The following is a 17897-nucleotide window of genomic DNA, read 5'->3' as shown; positions in this document are numbered from 1 at the left end:
ACCCGGTTCAGGCAGGTCCTTAATTCACTGCAGGGCAGTGCAGGTTTCAAAGCTTTGGGTACAGAAGGGTTTTGCTGTTTCCCTCTGTATTTATGCATGAGCCCTGCCCATGTCTGCCCAAGCCCTACCGCTGTGGGCAACCGAATGCAGTTTCCAGCAGTAACCTATGACTTTGCTGCTTTTATATCTGCCAGGTTTCTGGGCTTCCAGATGCTACAGTGCATGCAGAGAGCATCTCTGCAAGGCACGTGTGTGGAGTCCAGCATGTTCTCAGCCTGCCTGCTTGCTGCGCACGATGTACAATCATGTTGCACGTGTAGCTTGTAACAGCATGTCCTGTCCACCAGCTGCAGGGTCGTTCTGTGCGCGTGGACTAGGTCTGGGATGGCTGGACAGCCTCCCAGCTTGTGGACGATGACATGTGCGATTATCCCTGTGGTTGTCTCGCTCAGGACTGGTTATCGGCACTCTTGTTACTCCCTGTTTCTCCCACATCAGCTCAGATGGCAATAGTGTCTTTTCTCAGATATTTGGAAGATGACTGTTTTAAGAGGGAGGGAGGGAACATGCTCCAGAGCTTTCAAGCAGCTACGGGAAAAGGGCAGAGTGTATTTTACTTGGTGGTGCTGATGTATAGCCCAGATAAAACTTTCCACCAAAGACCACTATTTCTCAAGTTGACTTTTTAATTGATTGAGCTCCTCTGATCTGTACTTTGCCAGATGTGAATCACTAGCCTTTGGACTGAGTCCAGGGTGTAATGGAAAGTTCACTGAAACCCCATCAGCTCTTGTTAAACCTGAGTGAATTTTGACCCAGCACATTTCTTCTGAATAATTAAACACAGTTAAGCAGGAGATGGATTTGAACCTCTGGCTCCAGCGTTCAGCTACATTTCATTAGGAAGGGGCTCGTGAAATTCATGCTACTTTTAGCCTCTTGTGATGGATAACCACAGCTAGCAACCCAGGGTGGATGTTTCTGTAGCTCCCACTCACTGCTAGCATGAGCTGCTCCATGTGGCACTCAGCTCCATCAGGTTCTGTTTTTCTGTGGTAAATTCTCTTGTATCTACTTCTCCTCTTCCACTACCCCCATTTTTATGTAACACTGAGTTGTTAGTTTACTTTGATGTCACCTTCCATCAGTACCGCTGCTGTACTCACAGTGCGGGTGTAGTGCTATGGCAACAATATATTATCCACAGGCTTGCCAATGAGTAAGATACGGTGCAGAAATTAGTTGATATATCAAAGTCTGATCTGGCAGAGCTGAGCAAAGAACGCAGTTATCCTGAACCGTCTGCTATTTTCACAAGACCTGCCTTTCGCGCCGGTTATGACACACAGATACATTTTCTGTTCACATTTCCCAGCGATGCCTTTTTAAAGCTACGGATGACTTAGCACCTTGGAAAATATTTTTAGATGTACAATAATCTCGAAGCTATCTTCAGTAGTGACCAAAAATGGAAATGATCATTTTTTTCCCTGTTACTATTCCACAAAGGTGCTTTTCTGTCATTTCTGGGTAGGAGAGAGCGTATAAATGGAAAAAAATCTGTCCCAGACTGAGATGTAGGAGAAATGTTTTAGATATCCATTGCTAAAAGCTAAGAGAGCTCTGCTGTCCTCCCTTCTGTGGTGTGGGCTGGGAGATGTTCTTAACAGTGAGGCTTTGGCTAGAAACTCTTGGAGAGGTTTCAAAGAAGGACAGGCTGGTAGAGACTTAAGGACACAGTTTCAAAGCTTGCAGTGAAATTAGTACCATGCTTAGTCAAAATATGTTTGCTTGTTGGCCCCTCTTATCTAATCACTCTTGCTGAGCTGCTTCTACTTGCACACACTGAACCAGCTATTTCATATTACTGATTTATCACCCTAATAGTGGGAGAAGTTGATTAGAACGAAAGGATGCTGCCTTTGCTGTGTTATAAATCCATGCCCTGTGATCTGTGCAGAAATAAATTGTTTCACTGCATATCAGCCATCTGTTTGAGTCTGAGGGGAAGGATGCGTGGTAATCTCAGATCAAATATTAGGCGCAGCTGAGCAGTCAAATAGGCAATCCACCGTGTGCTCTGGGTAGGTGTGGATAGGTATCCCAAGTCTGGGTGTGTCTCTGTACTTCTGAGACTCCCACATCTTCTCTGTGCTCTGCAGAAGCAGGTTTCACCAGTCCTGGTTTCTGTCAGAAACAGAAGGGTTGCAGCCTGCTGCTCTAACATGTTCTGCACTCATCTCCGGCCTCCCGGCACCCGGCGTCCAGAGACAGTCTGTGCATATACCTGCGCCGGCTTATTGTGCTCTGAGCAAAGTATAAAACGAATGACTTTCCTAGTGTACCGGGTAAATCTCATGCACATCCTCGCACGACAGCCTGTGAGTAGGAGCCGCTGCCCCGGTTCGAAGGAGAGGGTGCTGGGTGCCCCGCGTCGGGCTCTGGGGCAGCAAACGCCGGGGCCACCACGCTCACCTGAACGGAGGCACTTTGGGAGCTGCAGAATTAAAGGTGAGCCCTTCTCTGTCGTGCACTGAGGAAGATGGTCCCTCCGTAGCTGGTAGCTCATTTGCGGATAGAAGAGCTGAAGCGGTGGGGAGGCAGATGGCTTCCAGTCACTCTGCAAGCCAGCGTCAGAGCCCAGGCTAAAACCGGTTCTTGAAATCCCAGGCTCCATCCTCTGTGACCTACTGTCTCTCTAAGCATGTGTGATGTTTTAATAGAAAACAACCCCTTAATTTGGAGCAAGAGTTGAGAAAAATGTCCCATTCAATTACTTAATTATAGGTGAACTATAATTATAAGGCACAAACACGTCTGGCTTCAAAGCACCAAGCTCAAAAACAGAAAGGATTATTTGTTGTTTAATTTAGCAGAGGTAGGTGGCTGATGATGTATAGGTCTAGCTGACACCTAGCAAGTTATGTGATCCTATTTGTTAATCTTTTTAACTTTCCATTTTATTAGGATAGGGTTTCAAGAGCAAATAAGATAAATGAGATTAAATCTGTCACCCTGAATTACTCTGCTGTGAGTTATGAGCAGAATCAGTCTATGTCGAAGAAGTATAATTATGAGGAAAATGCTGCCTGTGTAATTGTGTGCTTATTCAGAAGAATTTGAGGTCCATAATTATCTCTACTATGCCATGGTGGTGTGTGCTGGCTCTTAATTTTTACAGTAAACAAAACTGTTGCAGGGTTCTCACCCGGGATAGTTACTCCCTGTGGCATGGCCAGAACCCGCAGCAGCAGCAGGATCATCCTTCAGGTCTCCTGGTTCAACCGAGGGATCTAAATTAACTTGGAGTAGAACACCCATCACACATTTATTTTCACAAGAAAGATGCCAGCACAGCTAACTTGAACTTAAGTGTTGAGTGTGCAATGAGGAATAACGGCCGTGGGGAACAGAGAGTCTTTAGAGCTGTAAATATGCCAGGTGAGGCATAGCTAGCTGCCTATGCAAAAAGGAAGTCGTAACACATCTGGCACTGTCCCCCGTCACTTGACTTTTGCCTGGTCCAAGGACACTGCCTTTGGCCTCTGCGGTGGCCACGGCTCTGCAGGTGCTCTGCATGCACAAAGGCTGCAGCTTTTTCTGGCAACGGTTGAGCTATAATAGAAAGAGCAGGGGTCAGGACTGGGCATTTTCACTCCTGGATGTCAGTGGACATCAGAAATGTTGGGGTTCAGTTATTAGCTCAGACAAACCTGGTGCTGATGCTCCACTAGGGGATGGTACACGGCCCTTGGCTCTACTGAATTTATTTGGTCCTATAAAATTTGTGGCGCCCTTCATGCCATATAAATCCACTGTGTGGGCTGAAGACACGAAGACCAGAGCCTGTCGCAGGGTGCATGGCCAAGCAGATCCCGGGGCACCGTCGTCCTCGTTCTGCGCTGGAACAGGACGGCGGGGTGGCTGCCCTGCAACGCCTCTGCGCAGCGCACGGCTGATAGCGGGTCTCGCGTGTAGCCAGTTGCAGTTCCCAGGGGATCAGTATACCACGAAGGCACTGAAACAGTAGCTTAAGGTTAAAGGGATGTAAAGGCAAATACAAATGTTAATGCAAAACTTAGGAAAACATATACATGGCATAGTGGGTGATGCAGATGAATGAGAGTATATTACCCACTTGGGATCATAGTGTCTGGGAGGGAAAAGTTGTATAATTTTTCATATTTGCAAGAGAGATTAATTTACTAACATAACGACCCAAGGAATAATAGCTTATGTGGGTAAAATGTCCTAAAAGTACTCAGTGCTACCACAGTAGTGGTATAGTCTTGTTCTTATACATTCTTGTGAAATTTTGGTTTCCCCAACCAAAGAGAGGTTTGAATCTATGTGTTATTCATCTGGATTCATAAAAGCTTTTGTTGGGAAAAGCAGCTGAACTGTTCATCTAGATTTGCACCATACATGAGCATTACTGCTGCTGGAAGTAGCTCTGCTGGAGAGAGGATATACAGAAAGTAAAAGGAACCTCGCTATGGGTCCTGCTCGACCGCTTCTGCAACTTTCTCCTCAAGGCATAAAGGATGCAGAGAATCGGAAGCCGGACTTTTGCATGACGGGTTAGTGATAAAAATATCTGCCAGATCTGGATTAGAGTTTCGGTTACTTTGCCTAAAATTGTGTGTGCATTAGAGGACAGGAAGGGAGAAAAAGCATCATGCTTAGGGAATCCTAGTAGTATTTTTATTTTCCTTTTCAGACTCTCTTTACAGTTAGGAGGCAGGACTTGATCTCCACGTCTGTTTTGACTGGACGTTCTAGTATGAAACTCCTTTTGACCTATCTGGTTTTATGCAACATTTGATGCTACATAAAAATTCTGGGAAGAAAAATAGCAGGGTGGTGAACAGTCCTTCTGGCCAACATGTACAATGACTCACTCTACCCTTTATTTCAACTTCCATGAAGTATTTTCAGATGCACTATTTTCCCAATAAATAAGCTGTTTAATTTAGCATATGGCTATATTTTTTCCTAGTATTTTGCTATATTTTTGGGAATATGACAAAGTAAATCACAAATGAGAATGTTAGCAAATGCTTACATTAATCATCTGAGACAGCCTCGCTTATTCTAATCTTGTTCTGAGTAGCTAGTTATCTGCAAGAAAGGGTTTTCTGTCCCTTGATTTGCTGACTTACTTGACTTCACTGCCAAGGAAATCTCTCCTCTATGCTTGACAAGCAATGGGTAACTTCATAATCGTTCTCTGCGAAGGTAGTTTCTTCATGGGAAGAAATGCAGTCAGTCATGCCCATGATGAGTCTTATTTTACTATAATTTAGAGGGAGGAACCTTTCCCAGGTAGAGTTTATTCTGTAACTGCTTAGGACTGGTCCTGGGAGAAGCCCACCCTTCCTCTCGCCTCGCCGTGGGCAGCAGCAAAGCAATTTTGCTCAACTGAGAAGACTTTGTATTTCTTCTCCCCTGGTCAGACTGAAGGTCTCGCCCCGACCACAAACGTCGCGTGCTCCCGGTGTCCCAGTTCCTTCACTCTGGGCAGGATTTGTCCATCCCTTTGCTCATTCCAGCCCAGCCCGAATGAAGCACACGCAAGAAAAGGACCTTTGGGAAGCAGGCTGGGGTAGTGCCGCCCCAGCGCGTGGCGGAGCGTTCTCAGCCGAGCCGTGCGGAGAAGGGAGCCGCGTGGCACCGCCGGCCCGCGAAGAAGCGCAGCAGGAAAACGCGGGGCCCTTCTCGCGCTGGCCGCAGGAGCGTGCTTAACAGCGCAGCTTCAAGGTCAGCAGCACCGTTCCCAGCTGCGCAAAACTGCACATCCGTAGCAAAAACTGTGCGAGTTAGATATGGGAAAGTGTTTTTTTTTCTTTCTTTCTTTCTCTCCACAGGCTTCAGCCTGGCAAACGAGCAGGATCAACTGTAGATATAATACAGGCAAAATATGATCTGAAGTATGTGGGCTGATGTATGATTTATGCTAATGGTGGCAAGGCATTACAGTTAGGCAGCTGCCTGCACAGCAGCTCGAAGGAGCCCCTGGCTGTCGAGACAGGTGAAATCTGAGGGGCCACTCAGGCAGAGCAGGCTTTACTTTTTTCAAAGAGTTGCTTTGTCCCATATCTTTCCTTATTCATATTTGCAAGATTCATGAGATTGATAGGACTTTTCCCTCCAGCAACTCTGTAACAACAAACCTTTTATGCAGAACAGAGAAGCTAATTTGATCTAAGGTTCGGAGATAAGCTTTACAGAGGCTATAAATGGTAGAATGAATAAACACTGATCTTTACTGGGTAAAGAGACCTGTAAGTTTAATATGGAAACTGGCTGTGCCCTGCCTCAGTCCTGCCCTCCGCTGCCGGTGGAGAGCGTTCTTCTCTGCAGCTAGGACAGCCTTCCTATAACAAGCGTTTCTCCAGCCTCTTTCCAAAATCTCCTGTTCTTCCTCCTTTACCCTTTACCTTCTGCTTCTCTCAGTCATGCAAGCCATGCGTGCAGCAAGCATTTCAAGGGTTTCTGAGAAGTATTCGCATGGCAGATGCCATCCGCTCTCTTGCCAGCGTTGCGTTGCTGCATGCTGCTGACACCTGCAGAGCCAACCCTCCTGCTGACTCAGGCTTTCCCCCCGGGGAGAGGTTTGTAGTGTTGCTTCCAGGTGTTATTCAGAGCTAAAAACAAGCTGCTCAGGGCAGCTGTGATGAAAGGTGGGTGTGCTCCTGCTTGTACATGCTGTGAAGACCAGTGGCTTAAGAATCCTATTCTGCCTTATGCCAGTGAAAATTAAATGTAAGACCGACTGAGATGTAATGATACGCAGGCTATCTGCAAGGGCAACAGACGTGCAGCGACAGGATGCAGCTTGTGCACAGAGCAGCAAAATGTCAGTTTGGAAACAAAACAAGAGGATGGCAGAGCCCTGCGAGCCACGTGGGCGCTGGCCCTTTCTGCCCTCTGGAACAAAGCAGCTTTGCAAGGGATGGATATGACATACTTCGGACCACTGAAATGGGCTCTGTTGAAATTTCTTCTGTTAAATCCCAAATTCCGCCTTGCTTCGTGGCTGGTGGGGAGGAGGAGACTACTTCTCTGTGTGAGGATGATGGGTGGGAAGATGCTACTTGATACAGTCAAGCCCTTACCTGTAGCTTTTCTTCTCCGCAGGTGCCCCTGGTTAACGAAAGCCATCTCCCCAGCCATCCCAGTGTACAATGGGCTCGTGTTCCTGTTCGTGCTTGCAAACTTCAGCATGGCGACTTTCATGGACCCTGGAGTTTTCCCACGAGGTAACAGTGGATGGGACTGGGGAGTGCAATGGGGGGATGAAAACCTAAGCCAGAGGAGGTGTCAGGTATCCAAATACACTCTTTTGTACCCAGCCCCTTTTTTCTTGTATTCTTTCCCATGGACCTTTTTTTTCCACCTTACACTCAGCTGGCTGCAGAGGCTGTAGAGGGCAGTAGCAAAGTGCCAAACGCCCCATCCCTTGTCTGAGGTGGTGCTTGCTCTCCTTGCACGTAGACTGGCAGTGCAGGCACGGTGCTGGGCGGCGTGGCTCTCCTTGAGCAGGTCTCCTGACTGATGCGACTGTGATTGTCATCCCCTGTGTCAGGCTGGCACGTTGGATTAAAGTCACTGTCCTCACGATAGGTAGCTGAGCATGGTGCAGGGGGAGGCCGAACTTTCTAAAGCTGCTTCGTTCAAGCAAATCTTCCTTCCAAAAAAGGTGTAGAACAAATGCATAAGCAGTGAATTCTAAAAAAGATAATGATTAAGGCCTGCTGTAGAGTGGAGTGTCTAAAAAATATATATGTTTTAAAAAAATGCTTGTTTAAATTGGTGTTGATGCACAACTCATTAAATAGGATAAAGATTGCTCAGCTCTTGCAATAGGAAACAGAGAGCAGTTATTTCTTTTAACACATCCTAATGAGAGAATTATCACCTCATTTTATCCATCTTCCAATAATCCTTCACATGCAGTTTCCAGCAGAGACTGCTCTAGGCAGTCTGGCTAGCCCAAAGGATCTGCACTCTTTGCAAGCTGTCCTTTCTCACCTCTATCCAGTGAGTTCAATACCCGCTTTGAACTGCCGTGGTAGCTGACGAGAACAAGGTACCTGCCCTGCTGGCTTCCCTGAATAGCAAGCGCCAAGTTTCTGCAGGCAGCAGGGTCTAATGATGAACATCTTTCTGCCAGCCCTTTCAGCTGAAGCGTTTGAGCCCCTGATTCAGTGTTGCAGCACTCCAGTTAAGGAAATAATTTTGTGTAAAGGCAAACTGAGACAATGGCAAGATTCAATCATTTATGCAAGATTATGTGAGCCAGTGTTTAGGTGCTTAAAAGTCCAAATATGTGCTAGTGAGATTTTCAAAAGAGCTTACGCACCTAGGGCTTTCGGCCAGATTCCTTTATTTCTTAATTTCTTCGTCTCAGTGGCTGACCAAGCTCAGGCTGTGAGATTAGCAAAGGCATCGGTGCTCTTTGCCTTCCGTAGAAGGAGCGTTGGAACGACGCTGCTCGGTTTTGAAAATCTCAGCTGCGGATCTTATATCTTTGCGCAGCGTAGTTTACTCAGAACGGCGCCTGCTGCCTTCCACTTACGCTGCCCTACCAGTGACTCAGGACTGAGTGTATCATAAATTCACACCTTCCTTTATGGTTCTCTTCTGGCAAAGAAGCTCTTTATTTTAGCCTGTGCATTTAAAGGAGAAAAGCACAGGGAGATCAAATAGGAACTTGAAACTCTCTCACCACCTTCCCTCCCTTCCTGCCTCCCTTAGTGCAAAGGAGCCCGGAGCAGCGCAGGCAGAGGAGGACTCCCCCCAGCTCGCCCGTCTGCTACCCCATTCCCTTCTTCTCTGGCCTTGGTCTCGTCTCTGAGCCCTGTGCATGGACCTGGCCTGGGAGAGGGCTAGAGCCAGGGAGCTGCCCTCCGCGCTGAGCGGGGAAAGGATGAGAAGAGGGATGGGAGCCATCCTGGAAGAAAGAGATGGAGGAGGAGTTTAGATGTGTGAAAGAGGCGATAAGGGAAAGAAAAATTGGAAAAGACTATAAATACCAGTGCTGGGAGAAAAGGGGAGCAGATGTTATTTCAGATCGCAAATGTGTATGCTAAAAAAGCCACCACCACTCAACGCTGCCTGCAGAGCTGCCAGCCCAAGGGGTTCAAAAACTGTAGGAGTGATTTAAAATGAATATACAATGGATCTATTTGCTTTCTGTTTTTGAAATTGCATTTAGTCTTTTGTTTTTTCAAGCTTTTTAGCACATTTCTGATGGTTCAAATTTACTTCAGAAACAATACAACAACAAGCGATCATAAAAGCTGAGACTCCCATGAAGTCACATGGTTCCAGGATTGGGAGCTTAAAGGAAGCCACCAAATGTCATACGACTTGTGATAAAAACATGAGACTTGGCTTTCCTGCACCAGCAAATAAGAGTGTGAGAATCAGCGCAGTAAGATATCGTCCCCTGCCAATGTATTCTTATGCTCAGATCACTGAAGGCTGGGTAATAAACGACTAAGGAGTAGGACATAGTCATATAAGCTTATATGCTCTCTGGCAGGGAGAACTTGAAGTGCGGGGGGAAGTAAAACAAGCTTTTCTTTTATTGCTGAAGAGGATCTGAATCAAACTCCCCAGTCCATTACTCATTTTTGAATCCTGACTTTGCTGGCTTTCTGAATTACCCTGCTATGAATCAGGATTGGCTCTGTGTGAGTGAGTTGCCAGTGATACACCAAAATGAATCAGAAGAGAAGAAGATATTAAGTCTGTGAAACTGGAGCTAGCCTGACAAAGCTGATTTGCAGTCTGGGTCAAGGTTTGCAATATTCGTTGCTGGCTAATTATAGATACCAACTATGAGCTGTGTTCCAGTATTTTTGATGTGAACCTGTTTTATAAGAACTCTTCAGTTCCTCAGCAGAGCAACTGGGAGATGCAGATTTCTTTGTAGACAAATGACACGTATCCTTGACACTTCTAAGTGTGTATCAAGTGCTAGCTTTGATAGCAGATAGTTTCCGCAACACGAATGTTGCAGAATGTCTATGCGTGTGTATGTATATGCAAGGTACAGATTTTTGTTTGCATAGTCAGTATTTTTACGAGAACTTAATGGTTTGACCATTCTAGTGTTTTGCCTTTATATGTCCATACAAATGTATTATACAGTGTCAACTAGTTAATAATGGTATTGAAGAACCTGCAGATTGTATTTATAGAAGTGCTTAGGGGATTTAGAGTTTAACTCCCACTAAGGGTCTCACTGACTAGTTATGAAGGAAAATTGTAGAGAACGCTGCCAGTACAGTACTCAGTTTCCACACACAAGCATTAATCCACAGAATACTCTTGCAAGGTAAGTACTGTAGCTGAGCCAGATCACAAGCTCATGTAAGTGAAGGGAGGAACTCCCTCTGAAGTCAACGGAAATTGGATCATTTTTGTCACTCCACTGGTACATCTTCTAGAGAAGATTTAATATAGAACTAAGTGACAGTGATTGATGCCCCACTGGGACAAAATTATCAAATTCCACCTAATTTGGAGCCAGTCAACCAAAGCCAGCTGCACTATAATGCTTAACCAGGTGTTAAATAGATGTGAACTTCTTAGATTTTCTCTGTCAGAAGGAAACAAATAAAGATTAAAACAATCTGGAATAAAAGAACTTTAATGAACATCATTCTTTTTTTTTCCTTTTCTTTCCAATAGAGAATTATATTTGTCCATTATAGACTGGCTTTTATTCTATGCATTTATTTTTAAATGGCCTCTTCTCTTAAACAGGGCAGCGCTTAGTTGAGATGATAAACCATCCGCCGGGTGTCCCTAATAAGATGGCTCTGCAGTAATATCATCCCCATCTTACTAGTGGCATACAGAGGCTAAATGACTAGCCCAAGGCCACAGAGTGAGGAAATTAGACTGTAGGATTCCCGACTCCCAGTGCTGTGCTCAGATCACTAGACCATGCTGCCGTTGAGAGAGGTGAGATCTTCCCAGTTACGTCCTGTGACTAAAGCTAGAGCATTCTGGGTGTGCTGTGAAGAAATGAGCACTGGGTATGCTGTAGAGACATAAGCACTGTTGCGAGGGCTCGTCACGGGCACCCGAATTGCTTCTGAAGTGAATGTTTCACTGTGGCATCAGGCTCCCCAGGCAGCAAGTCTGGGGCTGGTGGCAGGCTGGCACCAGAGCTCTGGGTAAATTGCCACTCAGGGTTATCGGGGTTGATGTTTGGTTTTGAGCTAACACGATCTTCTTCTAACATCTGTTGATGTGATTTCTTTCGCCTTATGTGCTGGGAGGCCAGTGTTGAATTAATCCCGAATGCATGCAGCAGAACTCCTCACAACAAGGTGCTTGGGTGATTTTTGGGTTTCCACCTCCACTTTGACTCTAGTATCCATCTCATCCCATTCCTTTCAGTTGTAAATGCTGGCTAAGATAAAACTCAAACACCTCTCAGTCAAGCCAGTGGGGCTGGTGTGTAAGGCTGCCCGGTGCTCCCTTGGGAGTATTGTCTTAGGCGCTAAAATAAACCCAGATCATTCAAGTACCCTGCAGCCAGGACAACCTGTTCTGACAGTCCATCGCTTCCACCACTCTCTATTTCTCTGACAAGCCTGAGAGCATGTGCAGTGCCCCAGTATCCAAGGCACTGACTGGATTAGATCTTTTATCTTTACCCTCTGTTATTTCCACTAACTTTTATTTTCATGTTGAGCAGCAGATGAAGATGAAGATAAAGACGATGACTTCCGAGCTCCACTCTACAAGAACGTGGAGATTAAGGGAATCCAAGTACGGATGAAATGGTGTGCCACCTGCCACTTCTATCGTCCTCCACGCTGCTCTCATTGCAGTGTCTGTGACAACTGTGTTGAGGTACCACTCCTGCTGATTAATGAACTGATGGCTTTTTCTGAGTGACGGGGTTGCACGTGCTACTGGATACATGCAGTTAGATGATTCCCCCAGTATTTTAAATCTTGAAAATCCCCAGATTGAGCCTCACTGATGGTTCCCTATTGTTATACACCACTTGAAATATTAGTCCTTCATATGATGCATGTTACATGTGCAATAAAGTCTGGTGTTAGCTTTGTTGCCAGTGATAATTAGGTTAAAATTTTACCATGCTGGTTATATCTTCCTTAACGTAGCTTCAGGGTTGTGAATATGGTGAAGAGGTGAAAGGGAGAGCTATGATGCAGAGGCTGAGTTCAGGAGAGCAAGAAATCCGGGGTGGACCATACTAGCTTGTGCGCTTTATCAGCTGACGCAGGAACCAGTTTGTTCCAAATTAAACGATGAGCCCCAGTTGATACAAAGGTGTGTCTCCTTTGTAAGCTGTAATACAGGCAGTGGTGTGTGAGCTTTAGGAAGACCAAACTCAGAGTTCAGTGAGTGATTCTCAAATCGGTGGAAGGACCCAACGCCCCAGCTTAGAGCATGAACTCATTCATGCTTCTAATTTTGCTTCCGCTGAATTATGGGGCTTTCATGTTTCTTGATAGCCCAGACGTCTCGGTGAAGCACATAGGATTTCAAAAAACTAACCCCCTAGGTGTGATTTGGGGCTATAAACATCTTCCAAACTCCTAAATACAGAGCACTGTATCCGCAGTGCTGTATTGCCCGGGGGATCTTTATTTCTGAGCTACAAATTCCACTTCTTAAAGATCATTTCTGCTGCAAGGTCTGTTTTTTTTTCCAATGGAAAGATGAAATCTTTAATATATCTAAAATGTATCCAGCTGTGCCTTTTAAATGAAAGGAACTGCTGATCAGAAAGGCAAAAAACACCAGCGTCAGCTGGGATGCCACATACCTCATCTTTGTCCTAACCCTCTTGGCCATAAGCAAGAGAATAGTCCCAAAGAAAGCAGCACAGCTACTTGTGCAAGAAAGGCTGTCTGGGCTTATCTTGTGTCAGTCATTTTCTCCTTTGGAGCAACATACCTATGAGTTATAACTAGCTGGAAGCAGTTATCCTACCATCGGTAGATAGGACAAGCTTGCCGCATTATGGAAGGCCTTAGATTGACACTGGGTCTGAGGGACCCTGGATGGTAAGGAGCTGCTGAAGACACCGAGTGGAGGGGAATTGCCACAACAGCCGTTTTACTCAACTGCTGTTAATTGTTGAACAGAACAGTTTTTTCCATAGAAAATCTGAATCATATATTCCTAGTTTTGGAACAAATGTTTTCACTAATTCTAGATTTCAAGGATTGTTTAGATGATGATGAATTCTCAGTTGTCCCATGAAATTCCTTCCTTCTGCCCTCCCCAGAGGCTCAGCATGAAAATCTGTTTTCAACAGCTGAAGTTTTGCCAGAAGAAGATTGCCCAAAACTCACTAGTGTAAACACTTGCAATTTCATGCAGCCGTCAGGACTCCACGGGAGTCAGTTTTGTGCAACAGAAAGGAAAATGGGAGAGAATCCAAGAGTAACCTAACTAAATTAGCAGCACACAAGGTGACTCTGCCCGGCTCTCGGGAAGCTTCACCAATGGCCAGATCGGTTGAATGTTCCTTACTATCCGGTGGGCAAGAAAGAAGCTCTCATGGTATAATTAAATTATGAATGCTGAGGAGGAGTATAGGCGAAAAACATTAATGACTTCTGAATCAATAAATCAGGGTCTTAAACGGTGTGCTCTATTGATTCCCGGGATGCTTATTTCCCACTGCACCTGCCTGTTCAGCAGGGCTTGGAGAGAGCGATAGGAGAAACTCGACTGGCGTTTCTATACAGGGCCCATTTAGGGTTGTAATTTACATCTTTTCAGTCTTGGGCTAAAATGTGTGATAAAAGTTCTTAGCCCAAACAAAGCTTCTGAGCCAATTTGATAAAAATAAGCAAACAAACAAGAAAAAAATAATGACACTTGCAGAAATAAAAACAGTTAAAACCTAAAGCATGCTGTGACTAGCTGGACCAAAACATGAATCCGTGACAAAAGTAGTCAGATCTTTATTTTCCTTACTGAAGTGTTCACAGTGGATATTTGTACAGTTCCATAATCTATGGATTATTTTTTGGCTGCATACGCCCGGATTTGCATCACAGACATGTGCTATGTCAGCATTTCAGACATAGCCTGAAACGATCTTTATTAAATTGCCTCTGTCATTTTCTAACGTGCTTTGAGAAAGCTCTAATCCATTTCTTCTATTTTGTAAATTTTCAGTCAAAATGTTGTACAAAACGACCCCTTTGTTGTTGTTGGGGGATGATTAAAGATAATATTACCATAAAACAAAGAATAAACCGCTAATTTATTGATGTAGTAGGAGTGTAATATCTGCTCTGAATAAGGCAGATATAGGAAGGGTTTATTTCTGAGCACCTCATCTTGTTTTGACTTATGCATATCAAGAATAATCCCATTGAAGCCAGTGGATTTACATGCTTATAAATCTGTGTAAAGGCACTTTAAAAGTGTCTACAGATTGCCCTCATTATAAGTCTTTTGTTAAAAGGGATCCAGCTTTATGAGGTACTTTGAACTCTTGACTGAGACAGCTTGTTAGTGTTGGGTTCATAACTAATGTGTTTTTCCAGAAATTTGCCTGTGTCTTAGCCAGATACTACTTTTCATTGGGGACCTGCTTGGTAAAAAAAAATACTTTTCATGAGGCCCATAATTTACAGTGAACAAGCACTAGATTCATTCAGTTACACATATTAATATAAATACATGGGAGGAGAATTCTTTGGCTAGCAGCAGTATTGCATCCTCAAAACATTACAGGTTGTTATAACTTCAGTGTAACTGACTCCCCACACTGAGGATGATAAAAAATAGTGCTTCCACTGTCAAGAGAGAAATAGTCTGTCTTTTTTTTATGTATCTTCATCTTGAACCCTATAAACACCCAGTACCTCTCCATCCATAGGCATAGACACCACTGGTCCCAAGAAGGGCCTTATAAAGAGGGTGTAGCATGTTGTAAAGCCGCAGATCTATCCTGATGTGATTTTATATGATGATGGTTCAGACTGATCTCTAAGACAATGTATTTCCTTTCACCAGTTGGATATCATTCCCTGTCTCTCCCTTTCTTTACAAGGATTTTGACCATCACTGCCCATGGGTCAACAATTGCATAGGACGGAGGAACTACCGCTACTTTTTTCTTTTCTTGCTGTCCTTAAGTACGCACATGGTTGGAGTATTCACCTTTGGGCTGATCTTTGTATTAAACCATATGGAAAAGCTGGGGGCAGCTCATACCGCCATCACGTATCCTTCTTTTTGGTCTTTCAAGAGTCAAGGTGGCCTTGAGGAAAATTTTAAAGAGTGAATGTGGAGATTTGTCTTCCTGGAACTGGTAGAGATCTACTCCTCTCCTGATTGCCTTTCCTTTTCCCCTGTAAATGCTTAGTGCAGGTCGTCTTCTGTACCTGTCCGACCTATGTAGACACCGCTTACCCCCAAAACTGTGACTGACCTTCTGTCTCTCTCAGTCATTGCCATGGTGACCCAGCAGAAAGAGATATACTGCATTCCTGACTTATACTTCCAAGTGGATGTGACTCTACACTGGTACTATTTGCTATATTTAAAACATGATACAGTAGATTTTGCCCTAGAGGCAGTCCCTCTGCATACTAGCATAATACATGTACTAACATATATGCTAATTAACATATATTTTTGTTGAATGTTTTTAGATTTTTCAGGATAAAAAAATCTATAAAATAGTTTTCTGGATTATAGAAAAAAATTACATCTCTTTTAATATTATTTTCTTGCAAATGTTCATCAGAGTATATATGTGCAGAAAACATGTCAAAATCTGCATAAAGAAATTTAATGCCAAAAAGTGATTGAGGGTGGGTGGAGGATAAGGGGAAAATACAAAGTTTTGGTTGACCCAGATAGGTGGTTTTGAGGGCAGATGGGAAACAGGGTTAATAGGTAAGTAAACCTGACAGATTCACCCCACTGAAACGCAGGCTGCCAATCCTTAGTGGCCACTTACATGTTCCTAGGAGAAGGGGAAAAACCTACCATAAAGCATGTTGTTGCAGTTTTACACTGACGTTAGCTCTCTGGTTCTGAGGGATGCTACTCCCACTGGCAAGTTAGAGCACAAGAGTATTTAGAAGATGGTTACAGCCAGAATTAATGAGTTCGTGTTTTACTTTTGAACCATCTCAAGGAGAAGGAGCCAGGCTAGGAGCAGAAATAAAGCCATGTATTTGCTTGGGGCACTGGTCGATGGGAATTATAAAATGATGATGCAGAGAGGTTGTTGCTCTGCCAGCCTGGTGGTTTTGGGACGCATCTATCACCATCCAACTGCATATTTTTAAACTGCAGAGAACAGATGATATGACTAGATACTAGAGACCAGAAAAGGCCTAAAATAAGATGACTGTATTGAAGAAAGAAGGATGGGAAACTTCCAGCTTTCAAATACTCATTACAAAATTGTATGCTGAAGAGGAGATAACAGTAGGATTTGTTACTGGTCTGAAAGGATTCTCATAACATATCTGAGGTTTAATTCCAAGGTAGGCTTAACTTTGAGGTGAAATTTAAATAGCCTAATTAAAGGTGAGCAATATCCTCCCTATTTTCAAGAATTTTTTCTTCTTTTCCCCTCCCTTTTCTTCACACCCTCTTTTTCCCTTCACTGATTCCAGTTTCTTTAACACCTGGATACAGAATGGCTGTCATGTGTGTGGCTGGGTTATTCTTCATCCCAGTCATTGGTCTCACTGGTTTCCATATTGTCCTAGTGGCCCGAGGGCGCACAACCAATGAACAGGTAAGACACAATCCTTTCTCGGTGCTTGTGGCTAAGGTGTGAAATCGGGAAGGAAATAAAGAGAAAGTTCAAGCAAGTCAGCTTGGGTAAAGCAAAACTGACCCAAACCTTAGCAGTAACACCCTTACCAAGGCTTCTGTAAAGATTTAGGAAAGTTGCCAATTTTCTATTTTCAATTCTTTTCTTGGATGCACTGCACGCAAAGATTTCTCCTAATCACAAAAGATCAGCACAAGCTTATTTACCGCTTAAAATCGACTCATGGCCTTGTAATAGGTTTTATGTAGTGAGTACTGTCAACCCCAGAAGTTCAAACTTTATGAGTCAGAGTGAACGAATCATAAGACTGCACAAAAGAAAGGAAAAGATTAAATCATGCTTTTGTCCTGTCTTCTGATATTTTGAACCCCCCCCGCCAGCCCACGCTGCACACAGTGCGATCTGAGCGAGCTCTTTGTCTCTCGTTCTCATTCTCATGCATGTGTGTGCGCACACACGCAGAGGCTACGGGCTAAACAAAAGGCCAACACAACATCCTGCACCAAAAAGCCAGTGAAACTTGTAATTGCCTTGCAGTTACTCGAATGTGTGTAATCCACAGCCCCCGGGGAGAGGCAGACCTGTGTGCACGTGCACATCAGTAGCCTGGTGCAGGTGCTGGAGATCCAGCCACGGATGGCCGGTCCGCTCCTGCCGTTCACGCAGGGCAGCTGGCTCAGTAGAAAGCTTCGCACCTGGGTACGTGGCACGCCAGCCAGCTGCACACGATGTTCTCGGCTTTTTTCCCCGAGGCGAATTAATCGTGTGCATCCTGGTGCTTTGCCCTTTCACAGCTCCAGCTCCAGAGCTCTGCTCACACGCCTGCGTTTTGTCGCTCCACGCGTTTCCACTGCCCTTGCATCCGTGGGCGCTCCGTGGCCCCTGCTGTTAAGGTCCCATTCGCGTTGTGCGGCATGCTGATGGCTTCGTGCTCTGGTAGATGGTATTGCTGCTGTGCAGGCAAAGGTGAAGACATCTGTCTGAGGCCAGGCCTGTGTGGACTAGGACGAGGCAGTGTGTCCTCTCCAACAGGAGACAACAACACCCTTCATCTGCCGATAGCGTGAGGGGTGAA

General features: G+C 44.7%; 1 protein-coding gene across 5 annotated transcripts in view; it reads left to right on the top strand.

The window, feature by feature from the left end:
• The window catches only part of ZDHHC8 (zinc finger DHHC-type palmitoyltransferase 8), a 114543-nt gene that overhangs the window by 80187 nt on the left and 16459 nt on the right, over positions 1 to 17897 (top strand). For all 5 annotated transcript variants that reach the window (XM_064522109.1, XM_064522106.1, XM_064522105.1 and 2 more), the window contains 4 exons: positions 7141 to 7262; positions 11723 to 11880; positions 15077 to 15249; positions 16681 to 16783. In XM_064522109.1, the coding sequence (XP_064378179.1) occupies positions 7226 to 7262; positions 11723 to 11880; positions 15077 to 15249; positions 16681 to 16783 (471 nt within the window). In that variant the 5' untranslated portion in view covers positions 7141 to 7225. The remainder of the gene's footprint in view (positions 1 to 7140; positions 7263 to 11722; positions 11881 to 15076; positions 15250 to 16680; positions 16784 to 17897) is intronic.

This window comes from Dromaius novaehollandiae, chromosome 17, assembly GCF_036370855.1.
Source record: "Dromaius novaehollandiae isolate bDroNov1 chromosome 17, bDroNov1.hap1, whole genome shotgun sequence".
Classification (NCBI taxonomy): domain Eukaryota; kingdom Metazoa; phylum Chordata; class Aves; order Casuariiformes; family Dromaiidae; genus Dromaius; species Dromaius novaehollandiae.
This window is presented reverse-complemented; position numbering and strand designations above follow the sequence as displayed.